The sequence below is a fragment of the Calliphora vicina genome, chromosome 1, assembly GCF_958450345.1.
Source record: "Calliphora vicina chromosome 1, idCalVici1.1, whole genome shotgun sequence".
Lineage (NCBI taxonomy): Eukaryota > Metazoa > Arthropoda > Insecta > Diptera > Calliphoridae > Calliphora > Calliphora vicina.
Window position 1 is genome coordinate 51,740,337 of NC_088780.1, and position 24,428 is coordinate 51,764,764.

Consider the following 24,428-nt stretch of genomic DNA (forward strand, 5'->3'; position numbering starts at 1 on the left):
CCTAATTTTCTATTCAATTCAAAATTATTCGGTTAATGTTTTATTCGTTACAAAATGAAGCGGTTGATATTTTATTTTATTTATAGCGGTTGATATATTAATTATTCAAAATTAATCGCTTTTTTATTAAGGTAGGATCACACGATTGCCGCAATGCACCAATTATTGGTCTATTTTATACGTCAATCGTGTGATTTCACAACTTATTGGCTCATATGTCAAACCACAACAATATTGTGCTTATTTGGCCCAATCAAATGCAACCCTGGTATGGCAATCATGTGAATGCTTGATAGGCAACATGCACCAATAAAAAAGTTAAAAATACACCAATATTTATTGTGTTCTAGTGCGGCAATCAAAGAAGACAATTAGCGCCAATATTAATTTTTGTAAATGAAATATTGTTTTTGTCAGCCACTCTCTGACCCACATACATCTTTTAACATTTCTTTATTAATTTTTTTATATGATAATTAAGGCCGACGCAATTTTCTTTTTTTATTTAACAAATATTTTTTTCAAAAATAGATTGTTTTTACATTTATGTAAACAAAACAAAATTTAAAATCTAGCACAACAGCTGTTTCTCTGAGTTGCCGTAAACTAGAACAATCGTGTGACTGAAATGCGACAATTATTGCCACTAAATCGCTTTGCGCCAATTTACGACAATCAAATTTATATAAAATGAAGCAATCATGTGACTGCAGAGAATTTTATTGGGACAATTTCTTTATTGGGCCCCAATTCAGCACAATAAAAATTGTATTAAATTGGTTCATTGCGGCAATCGTGTGATCCTACCTTTAGATACAAAATGAATAGCGTAATTATTTATTTTAACGGCTTTGTTTTATATTCGATTCAAAATAATCGGAAAATTTGTGTTAAATTCTAAATGTTGCGATTAAATTTTTATTCGATTCAAAATTAATCGGTTTTTATTTTATTAAATTCGAAATTGTCCTGTTAATTTTTTTTATCATATTCAATAATAATCGATTCATTTGTTATTCGATTTTGAAATAGATGGTCCAATATTGTACTCGATTCTAAATTAAACGGCTAATATTTTCTTCGTTACAAAATGGAAATGTTAATTTTTTATTCGATTTAATATGAATCGCAAAAATGTTTTATTTCATTCGATTCAAAATTCGGTTAATTTGTGTTAATTTATAAATGTGGTGACTTCTTATTTTATTCAATTTTAAATTGACCGGTTAATTTTTTATCCTATTCAATAATAACCAATTGATTTTTTTAACCAATTTCGAAATAGATTGTCCAACTCTTTATTGGATTCAAAATTAAACGGTTAATATTTTGTTCGCTACAAAATGGAAAGGTTAATTTTTTATTCGATTCAATATGGATCGCAAAATTTTTTTATTTGATACAACATAAATCGCTTATTTAATATTTATTTTATTCGATTAATTTTGTTAAATTCTAAATGTGGCGATTAAATTTTTATTCGATTCAATATTAACTGTTTTAATTAGAATCAGAATGAATCAATTCTTATTTTATTCGATTCAATATTAACCGCTTAAATTTTGTATTCGATTCAAAATGAAACTATTATTTTTTTATTCGATTTATTGAACAGAAACATTTTTCATTCAATTCAATATTAACTGTTTAATTTTTTATTCGATTATAATTTATTGAATTAAAAATATCAATTAATTTTTCATTCGATTCAAAATTAATCGTTTAGTTTTTTTATTCGAATCAAAATTAAACCATTAAATTTTTATTAAATTCAAAATGAATCGGTTAATTTTTTATTGATTCAAAATAAAACGATTAAATTGTAATATTTTATTCGATTAAAGAATCAGTTAATTTTATTCGATTAATAAAATCCCTAATATTTTATACGATTCAAAATTAATTCTTTTTTATTAAATTTAATCGATTAATATTTGATTCGATTAAACAATAAGTTTATTCGATTAACTTAATATCTAATGATTTATTTAAATATAAACCGATTAATTTTTTATTCGATTCAATATTAACCGGTTTATTTTTTATTCGATTAAAATAAATATTTACTCGAAATATTTATTCGATTAAAAATGAAGATGTGAATTTTTTATTCGATTCAAAATTAAATATTAATCGATTAATTTAATATTCCATTAATAGTGAGGCAATTTAATTTTTATTATTCAAAATGAAATGATTAATTTTTCTATTTAATTAAAAATTAATCGAATGATATTTTATTCGATTAAAGTATCAGTTAATTTGTATTCGATTAATAAAATCTATAATATAGTTAATTTGTATTCGATTAATAAAATCTATAATATTTTATACGATTCAAAATTAACTGGTTAATATTTTATTCGATTCAAATTTAACCAGCTGATATATTATTCGATTCAATATCAACCAGATGTTTTATTATTCGATTCAAAATGAAGTCGAATTCTAAATGAACAGATTCAGTTTTTATTTGCTACAAAATTAACTATTTTACTTTGAATTACGTTCAAAATGAATTATGTATTGCCTTGATGAGAATTTAAATTTTTATCAAAAAGTCGTCGTTAAAACGGATCTAATTGTATAAATATTCGTTTGCTTTTTCTCTGCATACACAAAATATGTTGGCCTTGTCGATATAAGACGCGGATTCCGCCCAAGTTTGGGGGTCCATTTATTTGTTACGCGATATAGAAAAACTATACATTTTTTATATCAGCGGAAAGGAAATAGTGATTATTTATTAAAAGTTTTTAAGTAATTTTAATGTTTAATTTAAATTAAGAAATTATAAAAGGTGTTTGTGGAAAAGTCAAACAATTTAAAAGTATTTTGTTTAGATTTTAGTTAATCTCCAACATTTCCGTGTTAATTTATGCTTTTAAAATGATTTTTTTACCTTTTGTGGAATAATATTGAGACATTTAGATATGAATCTAAAACAGAACTAGTCACAAAACTAGTTCCTTGTGTATCGGATCTATTTCTAAAACTGCATACGTAAGTAACTTGAGGGAACAAATGTCTTATTATGCCGCCCTATTCCCCAAACGAAAGTTCTTTAACTACTCGAAAATTGAAAACCTCTGCCATTTATATAGTACATGAGATTAAAGAAATACTTACATCTCTTAATTATAGGTGAATTGTCTAAAAAAAATAATAAAATTGGTTAAAAAGTTGGTTTAAATTTCAAATTCAGACAACCTATAAATCCTTAACTCCATGAAATATCCCCCATAAGTGTTCTCACTCACTCGCTCCAATTCACTTCAACTCTCCCTCCAACTCACTGCCTATCTATTTCATACTCATTGTATTTGTATTGTATTCAATCATTCATTCATTACAACAAAACACAAAACAAAAAAGAAAATAAATCAATGCAGAAAACAAAAACTTCTTCCCATTATATTCATTCCATAGACCTGTGCAATGGAATTCACCTAAAAATACTGCGAAACCTGGTGCTAATTGGACACCTCAACCAATGGCTGCTACTACGGGTGCTGGCTATCGTCCAATGGTGAGTGTCTCTCTCTCTCTCTAAAACTCTATTTGAAATTTATAAGAAAAAAATACAAAAATGCAAAAAAACAAAATTAAAAAATAAAAAATAAATACAAACTTCAGACTTGTTCTACTATTTTGCTTCTTATTTGTTTCAAATATAAATAAAAGCTTTATAATATTTTTTTTTTGGAAAATTTTTATGTTTTTTTCTAATTTTGTAAAACATTAAAAAGGCAAAAACATTAAGTTTAGTTAAGTTTTTAAGCAAAAATTAGGTTATAAACGTAAATTTAAGAGATAAACTAATTATTCATATATAAAAATATCGTTTAATTGAAATTTGTGCCAATAAGGAAGGTTTTTAGGTTTTGATACATACGTTTTTTTGTTTTGCTCTTTTTTACAAGACACACACCTCACTTTATCTTTCACAATTATTTTTTGGAAATTGTTTTCTTCTTCTTCTTTACACCGTAGTTTAGTTTAAAGTTTTTTTTTATTATTATTTTTATTTTTTAATTATTCCTGTTTATTTTATTTATTTCAGAAACGTTTTTTTATTTTGTAATTGTATGTTTAATGGATTTTTAGTTTTTAAATTTTAATAATTTTTATTTACAGCAGATTTTCATCATATGAAATTTAGTTAAATTTAAAGCTGAAAAGTAATAAATTAAAATAACTATCCTTGAAGCAAGGAAACTGACACAGAATATATCACCTGTGACTAGTTTCTTGTGGAACTAGTGATGATTCTTCAATCATCAAATTAAATTGGACCTAGTTCACTCATGTGTTCAAAAAATGTGTCCTCCATTTGCGTCCATTTATTTGATAATGTCAAACTAAACACATCTGGGGGAGTGTAAGTTATTCCCCTACAGGTATTTCATTCGATATACAGATCATAGCTCTAAACTCGGCAACGTATTGTAATACTGCTCATAATCTGTCTTATTGGCCAAAAACTGAGCAGTCATTAGAGACAGTCAAATATGTAATCATCATGTGGTGCTCAGCACTCACTAGCGATAAATCAAGAATCTCACATCTCTTTGAGACAATAAACATGTGTTCGAAATCTTATTTACTATTTCTAGAGTCTAGAATCTAGACTACTATAAAGTATGAAGTTGGAAAAATGCTCTTCTCTTTGATTGGTGTCACTACTATGTCAAATGATGTGGTGCGAGTTGACATCAGCACACTACACCAAAGTTATTCTGTGGCCGAATTATCGCATTCAGATCGTGTAAAATTTATCGAAACTTTTATATATGAGATTATTGAAAATGTTTTCATTCGAATCGTATTACACAAAAAACCCCTGGACTGATTCCCTTTGTTACAGACAAACCCAAATCATCTACCATACTAAACTAAAAAAAGATATAATTAAGATATTCAAAGAGCTCTTTACCTAAAATACAGGATCTATTTGTAACTGCACTTTTAGCGTGTAAGAGTTTATAGTCCTCCAAGCATAGTCTGCGGACCCGTTCCTGGTGGATTCATGGTTCTTGTACCTTCTCTTACCACTCGAAATAGTGCACCAGAAGCTGCTTTAGAGTGGTGAAGATTGAATTGAGTAAATTTTGGCGCGTTCCATTTTGATAACTCCCTTTATCTCTTCTCTTTATGTCTTCAGTGCCTTTTGGATCAAGTGTAGCCTTCTTAAGACTGAATGTTTTTGACATCGTTGTTAAAGAGGTATTGTCTTCATTGTCGCTTTGGTAGACTAAAATAGCAACCGCATAACAGACCTTTCCTTGCGTCTTCCTCAGCAGCTCCAAATAGTCATTGTTCAGGACAACAACACATTCTTGCAAATCAGAGGCTTTCCTTGAAGATGCCTAACTTTTGCAATCTTGCGGTGATGTGAACCTCTGGTTTGCAGCACTGGAGAATCTCCAATACATATTGTGGTCTAGATGGCTCAGCCGATATTTTTGCTATAAAGTTCAACGATACCACCTCGAACATTAGACATTAAGAACAACCGCATTGTTCCCCTTTTCAGTGGCTCCAAAGAGTCCTTATCGCCTTCATTGAAGATCCCTAACTTTTACAAACTTGCGGTGATGTGTGGGAACCTCTGGGCTGCAGCACTGAAGAATCTCCAAGACATATTGCGGTCTAGATGACTCAGCCGATATTTTTGCTATGGAGTATGTCGCTCAACGATATCATCTCAAACCTAGATTCCGTAAATTTTTTACGCAACAAGGCGACAGCAGTCTAGATTATCAAGGTTAAACGTTAATCTTTACAAAATCATTTTTACGATACCTTGATCATCGCATTGAGGTAGAGTGCTATGGCTATATTTGTGAACTTATTAATACACCCCAACAAAATGTTGCTTCGCCATACCATAATTCGATTGTGGTATGGATCCGTCACTGACACTTCTATCAATGACAGCCGGGACGATATTGTCTTTGGCAACTCATCTCTTTTTAGGCAGCCCGCATTAATGGATTTTTATGACGATGTTGAATATTGGAGCCTTATTTCGTCTGGAGTGGTGCATTGTCGGAACGGGTGGATTCAGTCAATATTACTAATTGTACAGTGGGTGAAAGGTAAACTGTTGGCTGGAACGTCCCGCCCACGATAAACTCCTCGGGGGTTTTAACGCCTTAACGTTTTCGAAATAACAACAACGTATAGGGTATGCCTTATTTGATCTCCAGCTAGACTAGTAGTTTGTATATTAGTCGGGCGTAATGCATACACGAGACTAGCTTAGGTTACAATTGAATTCAACGCACCACAACACGATACCATCGCTGTGGGAGTAGAGTCCCTAATAATGAAGCCCCAGGGCCATGACATCTTGTTGTTTTGTGATAGAATGACAAATTCTCAAAGAATTTTGAAAAAGTAATCGGACAAAAGTCAAAGATAGCTTTAAACTTTTACAAAGAACTTTAAAGTGTGTAATAGAATGGCAATAATTTTAATTATTTAACCGAAAAACCGGGTTTTCTTCGAAATCTCGGTTTTATGCGAACCGGTTAATTTAAAATGTTGATTTTCGGTTGACCGGTTAATCCGGTTTTTATCACTCGGTTAACCGGTTTTAAAAATTTGGGACTAAAATTAATAAATCTCATGTTTTTGAAACCTAAACTGCTGATTTAAAATACAAACCTCTTTAGATTAATATTTTTAAGAATTACAATGATTCTAAATGGTAGAGGACGATGAGTTTACTTAAAAACTTTTTTGCACATAATGAAACTATTAAAAATTAAAATTAAATTCCGCATAATTCTATAAGTTTAGGCTAAATCTTACTAATGATTTATTAAAAACTTGGTGATGATTTTACCAAACGTTACGATCTTTTAATAAATTTGACTTCTTTAGTGTGTTTTGTTCTTAAAATTTTAATTTATTAATCATTTCGTTAGCTTTTCAGAAATATTACATGAGAGACAAAAAAAAGTTCTAAAATCCATGATTTGAAATATTTTTGAAATCTGATAATGCAGTTTTATTAATTATTTGCTATGACTACAGATGCTAAACGGGGAATCCCGTTCCCGAAAATCCCGGGGTTTTCGGGATTTCCTAAATCCCGAAGCCCGGGATTTTTTAATTTTAAATCCCGGGGTTTTCGGGATTTTCCAAATCCCGTTTTTCATAAATAAATAGGGGAAATTGTCATTTTTGTGTGACTTTTTCATTCATTTTGACATTCTACATGCCCGAATATCGCAAAGTGATGTTCAGCAAAGTTGTTAAGCTCAACTCCTGCTACAATATAGTTAATAAAGGAAAACGGTATTTTTGGTTTTCCTTGAGTGGGGCTCTAGAAAATCAATTCTTCAACTTTTTTTTGTAAGTTATCTAACAAAACTCAATTTAAATCCTCTTCATATGAAATTGATTTTATCTCAGATGAGGAGCTCGAACAAAATGAAAATATTTCGATTGCTAAAAGGCTGAAAGATATTATTAATAAATGTAAAAACCCCAAATTACAATAACGAAACCAAATTATAATGTAGATTTTCAACTTGCAAAAGAAATACATCATTTTATTTCTGAAGGAACAAGAGGAAAATACTTGCAGATTTGTTATAAGTATTTGCAAACGGGTTTGCCAAATGTGAAAGATTTTTTTTGGCAGCAGCATATGTCGAAAACAAAATTCGTTCCAGAATGGCAGATGAAACCATAGATGCAATAGTATTCATAAGAAGCTATTTAAAATAAACACTTTTTTATACTAAAGTACGGTTTTTCACCAGTATGTCGATTTTTTCACGAAAAATCGTATGCAGAAACGCATTCTACGGAAAATTCTAAGAAGAAACCCGGGATTTTTAAAAATCAGTCCCGATTAGCATCTCTAGCTATGACTTATAATGACAAATAATCACATCTAAGAAGAAGTGAGTTTGCATCTTATAAGTCCTTTTTTAGGACTTGTAACATTTTCTGTTTCATATTCGAGGTGATAATAAATTTTAAAATTATCAACTAATTAATTAAAAATAAATAAGAATAAAATAATAAACCAATAATTAAAACAAGTATAATATATTTAGTAGGTACTTCTCCCGATAAATTAAATTAGCATACCCTTAAATATGAGTGGCAAGGTTATATATTTATGGCCCCATAAAGTATGTACATACTATATTATGGATCGTTATAGATAACGGAATTGATATAGCCATGTCCGTCTGCCTGTTGAAATCAACGAAGCCACCAAAATAACTTACAAACATAATTGATACATCAATATTTTTTTTATTTTTTAAAAGAGAAGCAAACCTCAGGCAATTAATGCCTATATATTAATTGGGTTACTTTCTTTGGAAACCTCCTCCACTTTTGAAATAACGGTATATCTCGAAAATACGAGCTAACCTAAAAAAAAACGGTTAGCACCACTGAATTCAGCGTACCCGAATTAGTTTAAGCCGCTGGGTGCCCCTCATGACAGAAAAAAGTGTCAATTTCATGCACAGTGTAATTATTACAAACTGACGTTGTTGATTGTCAGCGGCTGGGAATCGAACCCAGGTCGCAAATACCATTTCATGTTTAATGATCAAATGCGCTACAGCACCCTCAATATATCTGCTATTTTTCAACTTAGGTCCAACAAAAATACCAAGCTACCTCGATTTTTCCGCCAAAAATCAGAGATCGAAAATAACTCGTCCATATACCAAAAAAACCCAAATTGTGATTTATATTTTTGTGATCAAAATAAATCACTGAAAATAACAGTTATAAAATGATTTTTATTTAAATGGTTTGGTATGACCTTTATTCGTTTTTGTTGTTTTTTAATGGTTTGATGTGAGATAAAAAATTCATTTGTTTTTGTTCTTAATAACTGTTACTTTCTCTTTTATTTACATACAATAACATATTGTTAGTAATTTTTAACTAATTATGGAAAGAATATGATAAATATGAAGTAATGAGACTTCATTAACAGAAATGAGAATTTTTTTTTTAATTTGTTACAAAACTTTTGATAAATTTTATATATTTAAGCGTTGATTTGCATCAAATGCATTTTTGCGATTTATTTTTCATGTTCGCAAATAAAAGTCACAAGCTGACCTTTACGAAAAAAATAAATTATAAATCACTCATTCAGATTATTTGAGTTTGATTCTTTTCTGTTTCTCTCAACACCAAACCTAAAATGTGATATATCACAAAAAAAATATTTTTAAATGGCTGCGAATGAGAATTTACCATTGAAATGAAAGTGAACCCGTTATTTTCGGTCTCTGCCAAAAATAGTTTTCAATATTTATCTTAAATTATACTTTGCTGCAGGGTACGTACATAAGATAATTAAATTGCATCATTAAAATTAAAAAATTAGTTAAACGTACAATTACAAAATATTTAAACATATTTCAACAAATAATTCTTGGAATGATTTAATTTATATTTTAAGTTTTTCTATTTATTTTTTAAAGAAAACGCACAAATTTCATCCTTTTTCTAAGTTTTTGTTTTTAATTTATGTAAATTAGGTAAAAGGCTAAATAAACAATAAAAGGCTTACAATTTAAATATTTATTAAAACTATTTATTGTTCTAACTAAGATACTCTCTTATTTTATTTTTATTTATTTTTTATTTATTTAATGATTTTAATTTAAATTCCTATTTATTTCTTATTCATTTCCTAACTAACTTTTTTGTTTTTCCTTTTTTTTTTCTTTTTATGTTGTTTATTTCCGTAACATTTTTATTTATGATTTGGTTTTCATTTAAATTGGTTTCGAAACTCTCTGTCTTTATCCACCAAATAAAAAATCAAACAATCAAAATTTGAAATCAATCACTATCAATCAATTCATAACAACAAAATCAATCAATCAACCAACCACCTCAATGAAAAATTAAAAAAAAAAAATCAAACAAAATCTATATATTCCAAAAACAATCAACAAATAACTGCCACCTTAAAAACTAATAATAACTACAACAACCATTCAAAAATAACAACAACAACAATAATAATAATTAATAATTATAATAATAACAATAACAATAATGATACATATTTATTTAAAATGACAAATTTAAATTTAAAATTAAATTTAATTATTAATAATATTCCTTTAAAAAAAATCAAACAAACAAACAAACTATTACATTTTCTATGTAAAATAATGATAAAAATTCCAATTCAAATTCAAATTGATTGTATTAGGCACATGGCATGACTGTAAGTCCTGCGCCAATCACAATTAATCATCCGTATATACATGCTAGTTATCCTGTAATACCAAATTATATGCAGGTAAGATTTACTTTTAATTTTCAATTTTTTCGTTTTTTTTTATTTTTTATTTTTGATTTTTAGTTTATTAAAATTTAAGTTGTTTACTTTTTTAGTTTTTATTTTCATTTAAATTTTAATTTTCGTTTTGTTATGAATTAATACGTTTAATATAAATATTAATATCTAAATCATCATCAACATTTCTCTCTTTCTCAAGTATTTAGAAGCAATTTAAAAAAAAATAATTGTTGAACAATATAACGCGTTTTTCCTCCTCCACTAACACTGACTCTTCTTCTAAAACTCTTCTTATCTGAAATTCTATTCTGTAAAATCTTAAAATAGAAACTATTTTAAAAAAACACCCGTAGTTTGTACGTTCTATTGTATTTTTTGGAATCATATTTAGTTTATTTTAGTATTTTTTATTTATTTTAGTTTTTTTCTTGTAAATGTAATTCTTTAAAAGCCCAGCAGGAAAAGGTATTGAGCAATTTTATACTTTTCGCATTGTAAATTTTTGTACTGAACTTTCTTGGCCCATTAAATTAAAATTAGCTACCTCTACACTATATATATTATATTGATTCCTATGGTTCCAAGGTGGAACAAAGGGCCACAACAAAGTTTTTCCATTGTGATCTATCCCGTGCTATCAGCTTCACTTCGGCCCAAGACTTTCCATTTAAGTTTGCTTCAGTCTCTATTTGTCTCCTCCAGGTGTTAGCGGGTCTGCCTCTTCTTCTACTGTCTTGGGGGTTCCAATCAATTGCCATCTTAGCTACGTTGTCGTTGGTGCGTCTGAGAACATGGCCAATCCAACTCCATTTACGAATGATTATCTGGTTACGTATTGGTGTTTCACCTGCTCTTTCCCACAGGTCTCTGTTTGGGATAACATTCGGCCAGAATATCTTGAGCAGTTTTCGTAACAAGCAATTAATGAATACCTGCAAGGATTGCAAGTCGATAGCTGTGGTGTTCCAGGATTCACAGCCATACAACAGGACGGAACGCACGTTAGATGAGAAGAGGTGGAGCTTGGTCTTCAGATGAATTTGGGGTGATTTCCATACTTTTTGCAGTGCCCCAAATGCTTGATTTGCCTTTTTGATGCGATTTGTAATATCCTCTCGCGAGCCGCCTGTTGCCGATATGACACTACCCAGATATATAAACGATTGGACATTTGAAACTTTTGGTAGTTGGTGGTATTTAAACGCATTACCTTGGTCTTTCCAATGTTAATTAGCAAGCCTGCATCACTTGCCGTGGTCTGTATTTCCCCTAGTTTGGCTGCCATATCGTTGAATGTGTGGTCTAGGAGACATATGTCGTCGGCATAATCTAGATCCTCGAGTCGTCCAGTTAGGCCCCAAGTGATGCCTCTTCTATTAGTCGTTGCCTTAAGCATTATAACGTCAAGCACTATATTGAACAGCAATGGCGATAAAACACAGCCTTGTCGTACACCTGCGTTAACCTTAAAGGGTTCCCAGATTGCGTTCATGTATCACCATACATGTTGAATGCAGGTATAAGGCACGGATTAAATCAATCAATTCATGTGGAACTCCTTTGCATTGTAGCGCTTGCCAAATAGCCTGCTGGTGAAGGGTATCGAAGGCTTTAGCAAAGTCTATAAATATGCAATACAGAGGGGATCGCCATTCCACCGATTGTTCGACAATAATACGGAGGCTGTTCACGTGATCCGTGCATGAGTGATGTGCCCTGAAACCAGCCTGCTCAGGTCGAAGTTGAGAAGACAGTGATGAGGATAATCTGTCATGAAGGATATACGCTATTACCTTGTTAATCATTGGCAATAAGGTTATGCCCCTCTAGTTTCGACATTCCTTCAGGTCACCCTTTTTTGTACCTTTATTATTACCCCAATATTGAGCTCAGGGGGAAGTGCATGTGATGTCCAGAAGTTTTCGTTTTTCTACACTATACGAGTTTAATATAAATACAGCCCAATCTATATATATAAAAATGAAATGGTCCATGTATGTAATGTCATCACGTGAGAACGGCTGGAGCGATTTGCCTGATTTTTTTTATTCGATTCGAAATTTTCAGGAGATGGTTTGTAAAGAAAAAAAATTAAAAAATTCCGGGTAAAACTCGGAAATTCTTTTTTTGTGAGTCCAGTCAACTGTAATAAAAAAGCTCCCTAAAGTATGCAGTACAAATTTAGATATTTTATTTGCAAATAAATAAGTATGCAGTACAAATTTAGATATTTTATTTACAAATAAATAAGAACAGGCTGGGTTGGAGAAACTTGAAGAACTAACATTAGTAAATGCTACCGGGCCTAGCCGGGGCGATCAACTAGTTATGAATAAAAATTCACCGGAAGTTGTTTTTCCCGGGAATTTTTTATCCATTGAATTTGAATAGGAAAAATGAGAAAAGGAAAAAATAGATAATAGTTTTGAAATCTGACCATACATTGGTTGTATGACTAAAAATGCAGGATTTTATAAAATTTTAGCATTTATACCAATAAATTTATTTAAAGTATTGGCCACTGTTAGCTTTGCTATGACCCTTTCACATCTTACTGGCAACATATGGTTTCCGCGACAAGAGAATTTCTTATCTTTTGAGGCCAAGAACGAATCAACGTATCGCAGAGAGTATTGCAACATCTGGCCGAGCGTTGACGTGATGGAATTTTACGGTTTTATGTCTGGCCGCATAATCTGGGCGTTTTTCGGCAAATGTTCGCTTCAAACGAATCAGTTGCGTTCATTACAGGTTCCATGTGATGGTCTGGCTAGATTTTAGCAGCTCATAATATATAGGACCCTTTTGCTCCCACCAAATACTGAGCATTACCTTAGCGCCATGGATATTTGCCTTTGGTTTCGATTCGGCTGGTTGGCCGGGCTTCACATACGATCGGGTTATCCATTTTTCATTTTAACCCTCTAACCCGCAAATTTTGAAAAGCTAAAAAAATGTCGAATAATTTTTTTTAGAGTAATTATGACCCAATAAACTCAGAACAGCCTTCAGAAACTAATTTGCAAATTAAGTTTAGGAACCAGGTGCAAAAAGGTGAAGAGTGCCTCAGGGCATTGTTGCCGGTTTAGGTGTAAAAAAACAATCACCCCTATCACGAATCAATATTTCACATGAAATATGTTACCATTTCCCATTTTTCGTTCATAAACTTTGTTCACGTGAAAAAATTCCCCATGTTGTGAAATTTTTACATGAAATTTTGTAAACAATAAACAGCTGCTACGAACAAAATCAACTATTGTGAATGAAAACTTTAGGGGAATATCACGATAGCAATTTTCCATTCGAGGGAAATGAATACTTCATGGGAACATAAATTTCACATGTTTTTCACGATAGGGGTGAATAATTATGATACGATTTTATTGAAAATCTAATAAAAAATATTTCGAATAGATAGCTCAACTAAAAGTTAGTAAAATTTTGATTTAAAAAAAAAATTACACAAAATTTCACGTGCTAAAATTATGACACACTCTCAAAACAGCTGACAGAACAAAAACTAAAAGTCAGAATGCATTTCGACCTTCGAAGGAAATGTTAACAAATCTGTAACTAAAGTCACAGTTAAATTTAAAAAAGAAAATTATTATATGTAATTACTTTTTGAGATAATTGGTGTTTTGTAATGCATGCCTTGAGGCACTCCTGCGGGTTAGAGGGTTAAGCAGCATTTCGGACATGCAAAATCGTCTTTCAAGGTCTCTAGGATTCAATTCGTATAGTATCCAATTTCCATGCTTATGGATGAATCCTGTTGCAAAATGTTTCCTAAGGCATTTTATTTATTTTATTATATCATATTATTTCCAAATATTCATATCGAAACATCCCAAGTCATTTAGAAATTATGTTGTTGTAACAGATCTGCTGTCGTCGAGAGTTCTTTCCTGTGGAAAAAAACTTCCGAAAAAAACAACTCAGTTGTCGCTAAGTTGACAATCTTTGGCCGAGTATTAATCGGGACGTTCCGGAGAGTATTTCTGGACATGGAAATAAGTTGTTTAGAGTAAAATTCAACACACTTAGATGCATTAGTCCATTGTCATACAACTGTACGTTGCATTCTAAACTGAGATTATTAGAAAGCTCTTAATTCATTCTATGCCAAGGATTAGGGGTATGCTAAGTCCTTGCAATTCTGGGTATTCTGCAACCAATAAGCTAGTGTCCGATCTGGCAAACTTCTCAACCCGGATAATTTCATGTGCCCTGGGATCTGATTGGACCTTATCTTAAATTGCTCAGCAATCTAGTTAAGGGATGCCCGGCAGTCAAGGCCTGTTTTATTCCTCAGAGTAGACGAATGCAATTGTGGATAAGAAATTTAATGATGGCCAATTTCGAATCTCAAGATATTTGTTAGGATAAGTAAATAGAAACAGTACTGTGTTCTGAATATTTGGTACGAAAAGTTTATTTAGTACTAAAAACATACCAGATAAAAATTTCCAGATAGTAATGCTGCAGAAAATGTTAAAAAGTTTGAAATTTTTATGTTACACTCCTCGAACATCGACATTTTTCAAATAGTTCTTAGTATTTTTGTAGCAACGGATTCTATAAATAGAGAAATTTACATTGTTACGTTGTTACTTTTTTAAAATGTTGGTTTATACTGACTGGTTGATGTTCTCGCTTTCACCTAATATGCACTGCATTTCCTTCTAGATGTTTCCAGCATAATCTAGCGATAGCTTCCGGTTATTTGTAGCATTATCATTATAGGAGACAATCACTTTTACAATGATCCACTCAATTCAATGTTGTAATGTTCCACTGCATTGTTAACAATATCCACAGCTATGTCAATAATATCCACAGTTATGTTAACTGCTGTTAATCGGCCTGTAAACAACATTAACTACAATTAAATTACCAACAATTTGGTAACAATATTAGAGAATATTTGAAAGAAATTTTTAAATCTAATTTTGGCCAGATTTGATATTTTGTGACTAGAGTAAAAGAGCTCTTTAGTGGCATATGAACAAAACCATCACTAAATTTTCCAATTTCCCTATAATTTTGACCAGTCGAAAGACATTCACCCCTATCGGCAATAACATGTGAAATTTATATTCCCATAAAATATCCATCTCCCTCGAAGGAAAAATTCTTATCGTGATATTCCCATGAACTTTTCATTCACAATAGTTGATCCTGTTCGTAACAACTGTTTATTGTTTCCATCTAAAAATTTTGCAACTTGAAAAAATGGAAAAAGGAACATATTTAATGTGAAATATTGATTCGCGATCGGAGTGATTGTGCCGACTTTCTCGATAAAAATTTCAAAGTTGTTTTATACTTTGTTTAAAAGCGCTTTAAAATATCCACAACTTTTTGAATTTCGCTGATATTAACTGTGTTTGACAGCCATTGATAGCAGACCACCTCGTGTCTTGAAGAGAAATTAAGCATTATTTGTTGAGGAAAAAAACGATAACTCAAATAAAACAAATTGGAGAAACGTTGAAGCTCAATGGAGACTTGAAAAAAATTCAAAAACATGTGTTTCATTTAAAAAGGCACGAACTTTTTGACTCACCGTCTTATAAATTGTCTATGTACAGAACTTAAAATCCCAGATAATATTTGCAAACATAAAGCCACGCCCTTTTGAAAGTGGGAGACGCCATTTATTAATTTGAAAAAATGTAATGCTTTATACAAAATCTTACTTGAACCAAAAAGTCAGCTTTTAAACCGGTTTTCACTTGTATCTGGACCGATTTGGATGATTCTGGGCCTTTTCGGAAATGCATCACTGCGCTGCATCTGATGCGCAGTACGTTCTAAAATGCATAAGTTGGTAACACTGCAAATGTCTTGAGTTCTAAAAAGCAACAGAGAATCAGATGATGCGCAAAAAAACCATCAAACAAGCATCACAAAAATTGCTGATGCATTGTCTGTGCAACAGCATCAGCTGATTTGCATCAGCATCGCAAACTAATCACAGATGCGCATCAAATGCAGTGCAGTGATGCATTTCCGAAAAGGCCCTCTTTCAACATTGTAGACCCAATGAACGATTTTGGCTGACAGACAATATACCCTTAATTAAAATTTGTTTATATTTATAGTCAACAATCTTTCATTTAAACTATTCCAGCGCTATTACTATTTTGTTTACTTAGGTTTTTTCGTGCAGCGTTTATATCACTATTGCTTAGGAAAAGGTTTCTTTTCATTTCAATATCATTTTTCCCAAATTAATCTATATTTTTGAGTATTATTCAAGTATTATACAAAATTAAATTTCTGCTGGGCTTCTTTATTGGCTTTTAAATTTTCTATTTAAAACAAAGTTATTTTCTTTTTTAGTTAAACAGTTTATAAAATCAGTATGTAATATTTTGTTTAATTTAATTATCTAATAAAAAAACATAACGTGCCAGTTTTATTTAGCAACAAATTTGAATTAATAAATTAAAATAAAAACAAATATGTATGTAGATGCAAATTTAATTTTAGCTAGAAAACAATAAACTTGTTTGAAAAAACTGCATGGAATTTTGTTTGCTTTCTTTTGTGATTGAAGAAACGTGCAAAAAAAATAAAAACAAAACTTTCGTTCTATTTTTAATGCAAAATATCAATAAACATTTAATGAAATTGTATAAATTTGTCATATGTCTTATGTTTTTGTGTTTTTTTTTCTTCTTTTCTTTTTTTTGTGTGTTTGCTATCACTAGGGAATGCCGGTGATGGGTCAAACGATGATGGGACAAGCCCCTTTGACTGGCGTACCACAGACGATGCAACAGCCGATGATGGTGCCAAGTAATCCAGCTGGCATAATGCAAACGACCCAACCACAAATGCAATCAATGATGCAAACAAATGGGGGCAATAAACCATTGGATCCTTTTGGAGCGTTATAAATAAATAAATTAATAAATGAACAACAAAACAAATTCTCACGAAACGAATGAAACCTACAATAACAACAAATACATACATAAATCTACATAACTGCATTATTTTGAAACGTTATTATTAAATGAAAAAAAAGAAGAAAAAAACTATATTAAAAAAATATAAAAAAAGAAAAGAAAAACTATTAAAATGCAAAGAATTCTATGAAATAATTTAAAAGAAATTATTAAATAATAATAATGTTGAAAAGAATACAAATCAATTGTAAACAAGAAAAAAACTAAGCATACAATTGAATATATTTATATTTAACTATATTATACAATACAACAACAAACAACAAAAGAAAAAAAACAAATTAAACAAAATTTAACGTATAATTTATTAGTTTATATTATTATTATTATTATTATTATTATAACTCTATATACATATACTATATATATACAAAATACCATAATACATGAATATTATAAATACTACAATATATATAAATATATATTTATATACATACATAAAAAATACCAACAAATACATTAAATTAAATACTTATTATATATAAAAGAAAACAAAACAAAAACAAATTATATATACAATAACTACAACATTACATTATAACGTATTTAGCTCCAACCTCTCCCTCTTCCTCCCCCTCCTACTTATTATGATAGAATCCTACTTCCTGAAATTCTTTTAGAGTTTTTATAATTGCGGCTTTATATAATAAATTCCATTGCATTTCCGCTTGTGTTTGTAATTTAAAATTATGGAATTTTATTTTAATTTGATATCAAAATAAATTTATAAGCAGAATGTATGTTGTTAAAGTGTGTATACAAATTGTTGTTAATCTAATCATATTGCTTTTATTTTGTAATGCAAATTTAGTAAATTCTAAGTGAAATCTGTTCAAGAATGACATAAAGTTTATTTGAAATCTTATAAATTTACTCTGTTCCAACTAAACCTTTGTATTTGTATAAAAATCTAGCTTTATATCTATAAAATGTTGATACTGAATTTTAAAAAAATTTGAATATAAACGATCTACACCATTTCCAGTTATATTTCAGAATTTTCAAATTTAATTTCAAAATATTCCAATTATATTTAAGAATTTTCCATTTGCATTTCTGAAACTTCTACTTGTATTTCAGAAACTTCCATTTTTATTTCAGAAAATTCTAATATACCGGCCAGTCACACATTTTGTTCGGAATGGTTTCCATTCAGATTCCGTGTAATTTATTAATTCCAAAAATAATTAATAATTCTGTACTTCTGATATTAATGTGAACAGCGTGTTTTGTATTAAAGCAAATGTGTTTCATTCCGAAAGAAATTTTCGTTTTACTTTTTCTGAAGAAGCAAAAAACGGAATTAATTCCACTTTTGATCGAAATGGAATTCTGTGACAGGCCTGATAATAGATTATTTCTGAAAAAGAATTAAAAAATACAAATAGTAACTGAAATACAATTGAAAAGTTTTGAAATACAAATGGAAATTTCTGAAATATAATTGGAAATTTCTAAAATTCAATTGGAAATTGTTAAAAAATAATTGGAAATGGTGTAGTTCAAAACAAATAAAAACAATTGATCTGAACGACAGAAAATAACTTCTGAACTCAAAGATCACAAACAATTTAAATGGTTCACTCAAGAAATGCAAAAGACTTCAAACCAAAAAAGAGTTTTGTATGGATATTTTCTTATGTTCCATGGGCGCCCATCGTCGAGCAGGTCACTTGGGTCCATTCAAAACTGATTCCATTGTGATACCCAAAGGGTAAACAGCAGGGTATTTATAATACGTCCATTGACTCCGAGATGAACCAACCAGATTCTCTGATGAAAGAGTGGATTCGTCTTAGATTCATTCTTGATAGCTTATCCAAACACAATAGGAATGGGATTCCGAGGATACGTTCCCTCAAGTTTGTCAGAATGGGTTATTGACAGAATAACAGTCTCCTACATGTCTTCATTATGACAGCATCTACAGTAGTCGTTGTACCGTAGGCCCAGTGTTCTAGCATGTGTCCCAATTATACAGTGTCCTGAAATAACGTAAACAATTAGCCTTATTTGCTCACGACGGAATTTCATAAGTAGATTCGTCCTGCCGTCATCATATACAGGTCAAGTCGAGCTCGTTATGTTGTTGTAGCAGCAGTGATTGTTGAGTTGACAGCCCTTGGCTGAGTGAACTCGGGTCATTCCGGTGCGTAGAACCGGCTGTCATGGGAATGTCGATCGTTTGTTGTACCCTTTGGTTCAACGCTCGTTACTGAATAATTTCTAAACGAAAATAGTATCAACATTTTAAATCTTTAGCTCAAGACAAATTTATACAAAGTGGCGAATTCAGTAAAATTCGTGCGAATTCAATGATTATTCAAATATGGAGTTTGGCATTCTCAATAGAAAATAGTTTTGAATGGCAAACTCCATATACTCCACAACAAAAACAATTGTATTTGACAGTTAAAATTTAAGCAAGCGAAGAAAACATAATCTGCTTGACACCATCAAGGCGAATTTATATACCAGGTGGTGACAGTGGCGAATTCAGGAAAATACGAGCAAATTCATTAATTTTTTGACATTCTCAACTATGAGAGAGTTGTAAAAAATTCGTCTTGGACACCATCTTGTATAAATTCGCTTTGCTTTTGGGGTCCTTATAGCGATAGATGTCTCCATACCGATCTAGAATTAAAGGATATTTAAAGACGATTGTACAAATAATTTAAGTTTTATTACCATTGTACTTCAAACGATTTTTCAAATATTATTTCCGGATTAAACATTTGTTTGACTTACACTGGTGTAAGGAGATCTTTCCGATGATTTGAAGTAAGGTTGATTGGACAGCTGATGCAATAAGGAGCGTAATGTGAACATTTAAAATAGGTTAAGCCTGGTGCTCTATTTTTTTTCATAGTTATTTTCTGCGTTAGTGTTATCTCGCAGTCCCCGTGTAAGATGAAAACGAAACTCATTGTGCGATTAGCCTGTTGATTTATTCCATTTTTAGTTGTTTTAGAATTTTTATAATGATATTGTAATTTTAAATATCATTTTAGAATAAGGAGAAGGAAACTTTATTTCTCAAAATATTTCATTGCGTTTTACTTGGATGAAATATGTTGGATTTAGTTAAAAAGTCTAAATACTTGTTTAAATTTATCATAAAGTAATATTTTAATGATAAACAATGATTTGAAACGAATAAATAACGCAGTAATTTATTATTTTTTGGAGTAAAATAATTCTGATTGTGACACTAGTTTCTGTAAAAGGTTTGCACATGGGTTTGATGTGCCCTTGAGACGATCAAATAAACCCGTCAATCAGTGCATATGTGTGAGTGTCGTATGCTTGAAGCTTTAAAGGAGATATACAAATAAATACGTCAATCACCATTTGTATTTGGACGCACTTTTCCATTATTACCAAAAATCTCGAAGAAACTGAGTTTTGTTTTGTTAATCAGAGACGTAAAATAAATAATATGAATATTTTTTTCATCCGTACACGGCAAACACAAAGCAAATGAATTTGATTGTCAATCACAACAGGAGACGATCAAATAATCAGTCGTCAAATCAAAAATCAAAACATTTTGATTTTCATCAATCATTGCCGACAACGTGTACGTATAGCCGAACGACTGCACGCACACAACTATGCTATTGATATGTTTATTTGATCGTCTCCAGGGCACTTTAGATTTTTTAATGAATTTTTAATTCTTTAATAATAAATTTTTCATTTCAATATAAAAAAAAAATTGTGCCATAGTTTCGAAACTAAAGTGTATTAGGTCTTCAACTCACAACAAGTCAACAATTAAAGAAAAATAAGTTTTTAATTTTTATTTTTAAAGAAAATTATGAAATATATTTGCAAAACGAATATTTTGTATACATAAAACGTTTGTATATGAATAAATTTTGGAAAATTTAAGGAAATATGAAAATTTAATCATTTCTCTTAGAACATATGAAATTTTCAAAATCAAGCATACTTTAAAGAAAGGATTAAACATAAATTCTAAAGCATACTTCTAGGCTGTTTTAATAAAAGAAACAAACAACCCATTTAAGCATTTCATAATAACGTTACAACATACCTTGAAAACTAAACCAACAAACAAACAATAATATTTTAAAACAAATTAAATAAAAACGTGTAGAAAAAACTAAATAAATATAAAGTCGCTTTACTTTTAAAAATATTAGTTCTTATTTACATAAAAACATACGAAATAAAACAAACAAAAAAAACCTTTATATAATAAATGTATACTAGAAAATAATGAATATATAAATTTATTAAATAAATAAATACACACTTACACACACATAAATATATAAATACAATTAAAAAATTACAAACAAACAAAAAAACCCCTAAAGATCACAAAATAAAATTGTGTGTAAAATGCTAAAATAAAAAAATAATACTAAAGCTAGAAAAAATTATTGTCCAATGTTAAAAATAAAAACAGAAAATACTTAAAAAAATAAACATTTAATAAAAAACAGCTAGAAATAATAATAAAAAAAACCCACAACCGAAATATTCAGGAGAAACAATAGTTACAAGTAAAATCCAACAAAAGATTCTTACAAAAAAACTCTTTAATTTAATGAATTTAATTAAAACTTTGTGTTTCCTAAAAAAAACTCTATATAAAATTTCTTTTAATTTAACTTTTATTTTTATTTTAACAAGTGTCATTGTGTTTTTTTTTTAGAAAAAATTAAAAAATAATATTAAATTTGTTAATACTTTAAACGAATCGGATTAATAATATGATCAAAGATTTTGTTAAACATTCCAATTAATTTGTTTATTTTATTTTTTTTTAACGAGAATTATCAAAATTCTGTAGCATACAAATCTATTTAAATTACTATAAAATTGTTTTTATTTAAAGAAAAAGGAAAATTATTATTTTTCTTTTTGTTTCTTATTTTTTTTGCGCATAATTTTTATATTTATACTATATATTTTGTAAATACAAACAATTACTGAAATACTTATTATAAACTCTCAAAATAAAAAAAAAAAACTGATTATGTTTAAATAAAGTTCTAATTATGTTATAGTGAAATAAAATTTTGTTCGTTTTCTTATTTTTATTATCTGCGTTGTTTGTCAGTCTTTAAATTGTCTTTGAATCCAATAAAAAAATCCTAATTCGAACACACTTTCCAATTACTATATATTAAACATACAAAATCGAATATTTTGAGTTTCGAATAGAGTTAGTAACCCCTAAGGTCTCGAATTAGCCCATACATGATCGAATAAGATATAGTTGAAATGTATAAACGATTTTCGAGTGACTTTGAGTTTGTGTCTTTTTGTTCGATATATTAAGGAATATATTTTATATCAACAGACTACAAATTATCTCTACTAAGAGGAAATGAAAAGGTAGGTGAACTGTCAAAGTTGCCTGTTGTTGTTTTTGCTTTTGGGTTTGTTGTATTTTTCGCCATAACAACCACAAGTTAATTACAGTTCAAACTGAATAAAAAAAATAATCAGCTGTTTCATCACAGTCACCTTTCTAAGTGTGCCCTGGTCCATATATCCATGGATATAAGATTTTTTTTGAAAAGTTTTAAATTTTTTTCACGTACTGAATGATTTAGAAAAGATAATCAGCCCCATTATGAATAAAAAATCAGCGGGAGTTTTTATTCATAATTGGCCTGAATATCTGACATATTTTTGAAAGCTAGCGTGATTAAACAAATAATAATTTGTTGAACCATGTATACATTTTGGCTGGAATAGTTTGTATAAGTTTTTTGTGCCTAGAAATTATTACTTAGAGACACTTAAGTGTCAATTGTCTTCACACTAGATTACTTGGGATATATAAAGTAACCAATTATCTTCTCTCTGCACTACAAAGTGCACACACGTGTCAAGACCAAAATATATAAATTAGAGTCAGCCAAGTGATAATACATTTGTGACAATTACTGTCTTTAAGGGATACATTGACTACTTGCTTAACTGCTGGGTTTTTATTGTAACAAAAATTTTAACAAAAATCATGTTGACCTCTGTAATCATCTTCTCGGTGTAGGGTACCGATTATAATTACTGGTTTTTTAATGGATTTTGAAATATTGTCTGAGGGCTGAAAATTATAATTTGTTTTACATATTCATTTGGCATCAAAATACATATATCCAAATACTCCAACATTTTTTAATGAATTGATCAATTTGGCTGCATTGCAAAATAAGCATGTTTCGGTTACTTTAATGGTTTAAATGTGTGAAAAAAATATGTTTTTTTATTTTTGAAGATAACTCCTCTCTATCAAGTGTGTTGAATTCACACAATACTTGTTTGTGAGAAGAGTAAGAAATTGTTATTGTAGAATAAATGAGAACCTTCCCATCTTGTTATTATTTGATGACAGATAGAAAGGTAACTTTTAATTGTCAAAAACTTAATTAATTTTGTTTGTTTAGTTGCGAACAAAAAAATGTATTCGTGGCAATGCCATTACATATTTACTATTACCGCATTTAATATTGAAGACACAGAATCAACTAAAGATATAATAGTATCGAGAGATATTTTTGCAGGGACCGTAAATAACGGTTATCTAGAAAATTTGAACTCAAAAACTCTCTATGATCGAGTCAAAGGAGACCTAATAGGGTATTCATTCGAGTAATGATCGTTCGATTAAACGAATAATTTCTTACGAATAATTATTCGAACAATTTAAAAATTACCATTTACGAATAACGAATAATTCGAAAAATTTCATGTAGAATAATCGAATAAATGTACATACATATACATATGGGGCATTCCATGTCAAGTAAACCAACTTTTGAAATCGAAGTCTTCCGAACGGGATAAAATTAGCACCAAGGTTAGTTCTATTGGATAGTAACTCAGACACAAGATCGGTCGAGAACTCTCTGAGTTAGAAAATTTGACATTTTGGCCCTTTTTTATATTTTTTTTCTCAAAATAAAGCTTATGTCTTTTCCTTTAAGAACTATTTGGTCGCATAGCGGGATGCGAGTGGGATATATATTTTTTTTAAAATATTTTTTTTCGAAAGATTGAAGAAAGAGCTGTCTAAGCTATTTGGACACATTTTGCTAAGAACAATAGGTAATAATTTACATGGATAAGAAAAAACCCTTATTGGC

At 29.8% G+C, this 24,428-nt stretch overlaps 1 protein-coding gene across 19 annotated transcripts in view; it reads left to right on the forward strand.

Moving 5' to 3' along the window:
• The window catches only part of lap (like-AP180), a 76,275-nt gene extending 53,925 nt beyond the window's left edge, over positions 1 to 22,350 (forward strand). For 17 of the 19 annotated variants that reach the window (XM_065513016.1, XM_065513010.1, XM_065513090.1 and 14 more), the window contains 3 exons: positions 3,430 to 3,529; positions 10,223 to 10,312; positions 17,035 to 22,350. In XM_065513016.1, coding sequence (XP_065369088.1) covers positions 3,430 to 3,529; positions 10,223 to 10,312; positions 17,035 to 17,223 — 379 coding nt within the window. In that variant the 3' untranslated portion in view covers positions 17,224 to 22,350. The remainder of the gene's footprint in view (positions 1 to 3,429; positions 3,530 to 10,222; positions 10,313 to 17,034) is intronic. The other 2 variants (XM_065513081.1, XM_065513144.1) reach the window with 1 other exon arrangement.
• The last annotated feature ends 2,078 nt before the right edge of the window (positions 22,351 to 24,428 follow it).